General features: G+C 44.6%; 1 protein-coding gene across 1 annotated transcript; it reads right to left on the reverse strand.

Annotated features, from left to right (window-relative positions):
- Positions 1-3,980: 3,980 nt before the first annotated feature.
- On the reverse strand, positions 3,981-5,727 carry NANOS2 (nanos C2HC-type zinc finger 2). The gene is made up of 2 exons (XM_072616487.1): positions 5,248-5,727; positions 3,981-4,732 (listed from the first exon to the last, which is right to left on the reverse strand). Exons 1-2 carry the CDS (start codon positions 5,649-5,651, stop codon positions 4,726-4,728), a joined length of 411 nt encoding a protein of 136 aa, XP_072472588.1. The 5' UTR covers positions 5,652-5,727; the 3' UTR covers positions 3,981-4,725.
- Positions 5,728-6,610: the final 883 nt, after the last annotated feature.

Here is a 6,610-nt window from a genome sequence, read left to right on the forward strand (position 1 = left end):
CTTAGATGGTCTCTAGATACTTATTTCCTAAGACACTGTAGTAGTATCCTTTCTGGCCAAAAGTGGGCCTTCAGATTGCAATTTCTGACACTGCTCCCTCCAACCAAATGTGTACTGGTGACTATTTAACCACTGGCTCTCTGAAAACAAAAAGCACAACACACTTTCAAGTTTAATCAGCATTATTAACATTTGCATCATCACTTTCTTAAGTCTAGACAACCAACACAATAATAAATCAAGGTATGACTTGTGGTGTTTTCCAATTTCTGAGGCATACATGCTTCCACTGAAAATTTAAGTTTTAAATTATTAGCGATACAATTGCTAGCATTCCAGCTGGCTCCAGTGAGCCTCTGCATAGTTATGATTTCACAACAGTGGCACCAAAGTAGTTTCAATGAATTTATTTCCTGGTTCAAGTTTCATCTAGGGGACAGAATGGAATATTGCTAAAAAAAATTATTCAATTTGTTGTCTCTACTGATATTTAATAAATATTGATTGATTGATAGCTTAGAGCCCCCATTCCATAGTGACTTCCATTCTCTGAGGTGACTTCACAATGTATTCATAGGTTCAAAGACTTAGCATGCTCCCATGACATAGTTTATTGTACAAAGATTAAAATAAAAAAGAAATTAGACCAAATGCTATTTTATGGAGATACACAGTGTTCCAATAATTTAAATGCAATTTTGAGCTTTAATAATGTTAAAAGTACAAACGCAAGAAACTTACAGAAATATTATTTGAATGTTTAATTACTTATATTTGTTTTGGACTCGCTTAGTTTTGTGAATTTTGAATAGCATATTTTAAATTTAAATTTCATTTTCTGAATGACACTTTCTCAAACTAGGACCAAGGAAATCCTCTTGCTTGGCTATCTCAGACAATTGATCTACCTCCACTGGACTTTTTCTCATGGAGTCGCATCAGAACTGTCATCCTTTGGTTGATCTTAAGGCTAGGATTTCAAATGCAATCTTCTAAAGTCACTAGAGGAAGTGGATGAAAATTTTTTACAAAGTGAAAAAATTGACCAGAAAGAAGTATAGCACAAGATGGGGATTATGTTAAATTTTAATAGTGTATTTAGCAATATTTTTAAAAGTCACATAATTAACCTTTAAATGTCATTCTTTGTACATTTGTAGCATGTACATCTCTGAATGGATATTCAAGTTTAAAGATATTAAAGTTTCAAGATGCACTAATACTTTTGGGACACTGTATTTGTTTTTAAATATTTTTCTAATCTTCACCTTGTTTCCCTCCCAGAACTTTGAGCAGCCTGGAGGATTCCTGACTGCACATTCCTGCAGTTCATGGAAAAAGACTAGGTAGAGGGACATTTGTCTTAGGATCACAGACAACAAAAAGTAAAGTAGGGGAGAAACAGGAACTTCCAGAGTGTTAGACCAGATCTTATCTCTCTGCTTCCACCAGATCACTGTCCCTCCTCCCAATATGGAAACTCTGGTTAGGCCATCTGTACTTTCCTCTCCTTGTTATATGGGCTGCTCCTCTCTTTCCTCTCTCAGACATCTGAATATTATGGTTAGATGCAAGATAAGAGGTTTTAAAAAACAGAGGGTGCCTCAGCATAAGGATAGCAGCCCTTTACCCTAGTACATGTTTTCCTGGATCACAGAACAGCCTACCATTTCATGAGGGTTCCCCGGGCATACTCACTTGACAACCTTCCCAGGTGCCCTTCCTCCCTTTCCACTCTTCAGCTTCTCTTTATGTGTCTTTTCCCTTTAGAATCTAAGCTCCTTGAGGACAAGGATTGTCTTGTTTTCTTGTATTTGTGTCATCAGAGTTTGATACATAGTAAGCACTTAAAAATGCTGTATGTATCCCTCCATCCATCCATTTATCTATTCATTCATCCTTCTGTCCGTTCATCCATTTGTCCATCCATTCATCCATCCATCCATCCATCTATTCATCCATTTATCCATCAATTCATCCATTCATCTATGCTCTATTCATATCTATCTATCCATCTATCTTTCTATCTATCCATCTGTCTATCCATCTATCTATCATCCATCTATCATCTATCTATCTTTCCTGTCCATCTATCTATTCTATCTATCCACTATTTGTCTTTCAAAATCTGCCCTCCTTCACCTTTCCAGACTCCCCCCACTCTGATATGCAATGACATTGGCCTCCTTATGTTCCTAGAATGACATACCCAGCGTGCATTTTCCCTGGCTATCCCCCTATGCCTGAAACTCCCTGCCTCATCTCCACTTTTTGGCTTCCTGCAGGTCTTGGCTAAAATCTCACCTTCTTACCCATTCTCCCGTAATGCCAGTGTCTTTCCTTTTTGATTATTTCCAATTTATCCTGTCCATAGCTCCTTCGTACCTAGTAGTTTTCATGTTGGCTCCTCCATTAGACTGTGAGGTCCTTGAGAACAGAACTTTGTTTTTGTCTTTTTTTGTATTCCTGGTGCTTAGCACAGTGCCTGACACATAATATGGTCCTTACTAAATGCTTTTTGACTTTCACTTTATTTTTCTTGTTTGTTTGTTTGTGTGTTTTCTGTTGCAACAGAGCTAATGTGGAAATATATTTTGATGACTTCACATATATAATCATATATTGATAGTTTTCTCAAGAGGTGGAGGAGGGCTGAGAGAGAGGGACAGACTTTGAAACTCAAATTTCAAAAAATGAATGTTAAAACAAAATTTTAACGTAATTGGGAAATATCTAATGAAATGAATAAAAATATATTTAAAAAATAGATACTTGTTGACTGCCTACCTCAGTTTTCTTATCTGTAAAAGGGACATAAAAATAGCACCTACTTCATAGGGCCATTGTGGGCCTCAAATGAGAATTGTACGTGGAAAGCGTTTTGTAAACCTTAAACATCGGCCACGTTTATGTTTATTAGGAGAGGGGTTTGTTGATTTATGGGATTGGCCGGGTGCCCTTGAATTCTTTTCGACTGTCAGATCTGTGAGTCTATGTGGTCAGTGAAGCAGTATGCCTGTGTTTGGCCATGCCGGTTGGCTAAGGGTGTCTGTGGAATCCTAGGATTCTGGAGGAGAGAGGACCAGGGAATATGAGAGTTGTCTTTGAAGCATCTGAAAGACTGCCTTGTGGAAAAGGGTCTAACTAGCCTGAAAGTCACAGAAACTAGGAATTGGAAGGTACACGAGTAGCCTCCTAGTGATACCCTTCCAAGGTGATGCCCAAAAGCAGTAGTTCTCAGAGTGTGGTCTGGGGAGTCCTGGAGTTCTGCTGAGATTCCTTTAAGGGATCCATGAGTTCAAAACTATTTTCGCAGTAATACTAAGACATCTTAGTTTGTAATACAGTCACCATTTGTAGATATAACCGTCAGAATCAAAGGCTCTTCAGGAGGGACCCTCGATAATTTTTAAGAATGTGAAAGGGTGGTAAGTCCCAAAAGTTGGAGAACTTTTCCCCTAGAAGAACTGTACTGCAACATAACCAACAAAGGCTCACTCTGCCTCATTCCTCCCCAAGAACGGCAAACTCATTGCAGCGAGGCATATTTTGGTTTAGTGGTCATAAATACCCCCCCTAATATTCATATTTAACCAGAGCTAGATGGGCAGCCCCTCCCTGAAGTCCCCAAGTAAAAGCTTGGTGACCATCTGATATATTGGAGTGGGAATTCTTTACCAGAGACACATGAGCCAGTTACCACGGGGGCCTTTCAAGTCTGAGATTCAGGGAGTCAGGCAAGGTCCCTGAGGGATGGGGTCCAAGCTTGATTGTAGAGAAGGAAGTCTGGGGCCTGGGAGCCTGTGCTGAGTGTGGACAAATGAAGACCCAAGATGAGGAGACAGGGATTTGGGGGAGGGGGAAGGCAAAAGTCACTGAAGAGGGAGGACAGATTGGTGTGACTTGGGGTGACCCTGGTTCTAGGGGAAGATGGTTTTACTTTCTCCTTAACCCTTCCAGAAAAACACAATGAGAAGAAATTTCAAGAATTCTGGTCATTTATTCCAGCTCTGAACAAAAATCAACAACATAAAATCTGCTTATTTTGGCTTCTTCCCTCCATCCCCTAAAAAACATTATTGAAGAACTTCCAATCCTCAGCAGCCCCTCTCATTCCCACCCCAGTTACATTGATCAGGCCTTCCTCCTTCTAGGCTTCAGAAAACTGTAGAGAGCTAGTCCACTTTCCCCTTGGGTAATGAGGGGGCTTTTCAGGGTGGGGGGACAGAACTGCCCACTGAGTGCTCTGGGGCCCAGGTAGGGAGGCAGGTAGGGCTGCAGGAGCCAACAACTGTATATAGAAAAAGATGCACGAGAACAATATAAGAAAGTCTTTCTCTTCCCCCCTACAATCCCCCAGCCCCAGTCCTATGCCAAGCTATTCTTCTGGAGCTAGACCAGGGTGTGTGTGTGTGGGGAGACAGCAGTGAGCACACCCAGGCATTTGGGGACCCCCCAACATCATCTCCAGGAGCTGGTCACCCCCTGAGACTCAGAAGTGTTATGCAAGGGCCCCAACAGGAGAGGCATCATCTGGTAATCTTCAAGGGCATGTGCTGAGTGCTGGGGTGCTGAGGTCTGTAGAGAGGGTCTTCATTCAAGGCGGAGACAGTAGCCAAAGGAAATGTCGAAGGCAGGCTGTGCAGGCAGGTGGAGACAGAAGCTGGTACAGTCTCGGTCTCATGGATGCTTCACGCTGAGAGGTCTGTGGCTCCTCAGGATTCCTTAATGTCTAGGGAATTTGGGGGTTAGCAGGGATAGTGGGAAAGGGTTGGGGAGATCCAGAGGGGAGGGTTTCCCAGGGCTAAGACAAAGTGGGAGTAGAGGATTCCAGGAACTGAGAAATCCTGGGTGTGGGATTAGTTGGGTGTGACAAGGGGGCCGGTGATCAGGGTCATCCAGGAATGGGGGAGTTCCAGGACTGCAGATTCTCCAGGACATACTGAACTGGGAATGGGGGCAGGGTTTCAGGGACTCAGAACTCCCTAAGGTAGGATGAGTCTAAGGGAAGGTCTTGGAGAGAGAAGAGGGGACCAGCCCCCAGGGAATTGGGAATGTCCAGGGGCTGAGATATCCCTGGGATAAGGTCAACTTGGAGTTGGGAGGTGTCAGGAGCTGAGCATTCCCTGAGGTTGGGAGAACCAGCCCCAGGGAGAGAGAAATTGCTGGGATGGGGCAAGGCCCAGGGAAGTCCTGGAGGGGTGGTCCTGGAAGGGTCCAGAAGAGGAGGCCCAGATCTTTCCTCACCGCTTGACCTTTCTTCCGGCTGAGTTTCGTCCACTCCGTCGGTACAGGGACTGCTGGCCACCATTGAGAGGGCAGTACTTGAGGGTGTGGGCCAGGCCCCCAGTGGCTCCACACAGTGGGCAGACGTAATGGCGAAGGATGGGACAGACAACCACACCCTCTGGAGTCTTCAGCAGGTGAGAGGTGTACACATGGCGGGACTCCCCGTTGTGTTTGCAGAAGTTGCAGAGAGATATAGGAGCCCCTGGGCCCCCAGCTGCCTCCTGCCTCACCTGCCCAGCCTCCACCTCCTGGCTGGACCTCTCCCCACCCCCAGAACCCCCTTGGTCCGAGATTATCTCCCATAGGATCTTGTTCAGATTCAAATAGTCTTTCCACATATCAAAAGGGGCCGGCAGCTGCATGGGTGCCTGATGTGGCCAGCAGACTGTTGAGGGGGTAGAGGGGTGGGGGCAGGAGGGTCGTTGCTGTCTGGAGCAGTGTGGAGTTGGAAGCAGGGTAGGGGGGTGCCTTTTATAGGGTGGCTGGAGACCTCCAAAGGCAAAGGAGGAGCTTTCAATTTAAAGGGCCCACTCTCTTCCTCTGCCCCCACCCCTACCCCCCACTGAGACCCAGCAAGGGAACACCTGGTGAGAGGGAGAGAGCCTGAGTTTCAGTTCCTGGTGCACAACCAGTTTGCTGTGTGACCTTGGGCAAATCACTTGCCCTCTCTGGGCTTGGGATTTCTTTCCTGTGACATCATAGGGTTATACTAAACTCAATCTTTTGGAATTCCAGTCTACTGGAATAGCACTATGATAAGGGTCCTCATAACACTGAATACCAGAGCTGGAGGGAGAGGAGTCCCAAAGGGAGAGAAAGGGCTTGTCCAGAGTCACAGAAGGAGTAGCCAGGGCTCTTACTGGGTGGGATTTGCCCATGTAATGAAAGGCAAAACCAGAGATCTTCCACTCTGACTTATTTTACAAGAAGGGGAAAACAGAGCCAGAGAGGTACAAGTTCTGTCCTAAAGCCACACAGCAATGATTCTGCTAATTATGTTGTTTTATGAGTGCTACTGTTTTTCTGTCCCCTGAGTCTGATTCTAATCTTTTTGTCTATGATTGTGGGATTTCCTTTCATTATAGGCGGGTGGGAAGTCATGGTGAGAATTAGAAAAAATTGTGTGGCAGGTTTCACTGTCCTCCCCTCCCCGCTTTCCTACTAGGGAAGGATGCAGGCACAGGATGAGCCTAGGGACTCCCCCTCCTCATCCCTTTTGCTCTTCGCATAAACACACCTTTGGAGAAGAAAACAAGATGAAATTGATGAGAAATTTACTAGCTTTGTTTACTTGAACCTGACTCCCTCCCTAAGCCAATCA

The sequence above is a fragment of the Notamacropus eugenii genome, chromosome 5, assembly GCF_028372415.1.
Source record: "Notamacropus eugenii isolate mMacEug1 chromosome 5, mMacEug1.pri_v2, whole genome shotgun sequence".
In the NCBI taxonomy this organism is placed as follows: Eukaryota; Metazoa; Chordata; class Mammalia; order Diprotodontia; family Macropodidae; genus Notamacropus; species Notamacropus eugenii.

Bases quoted from the DNA above. Each gene is read 5' to 3' on its own strand.
- NANOS2 (XM_072616487.1), bottom strand. From the start codon at position 5,651: ATGCAGCTGCCGGCCCCTTTTGATATGTGGAAAGACTATTTGAATCTG.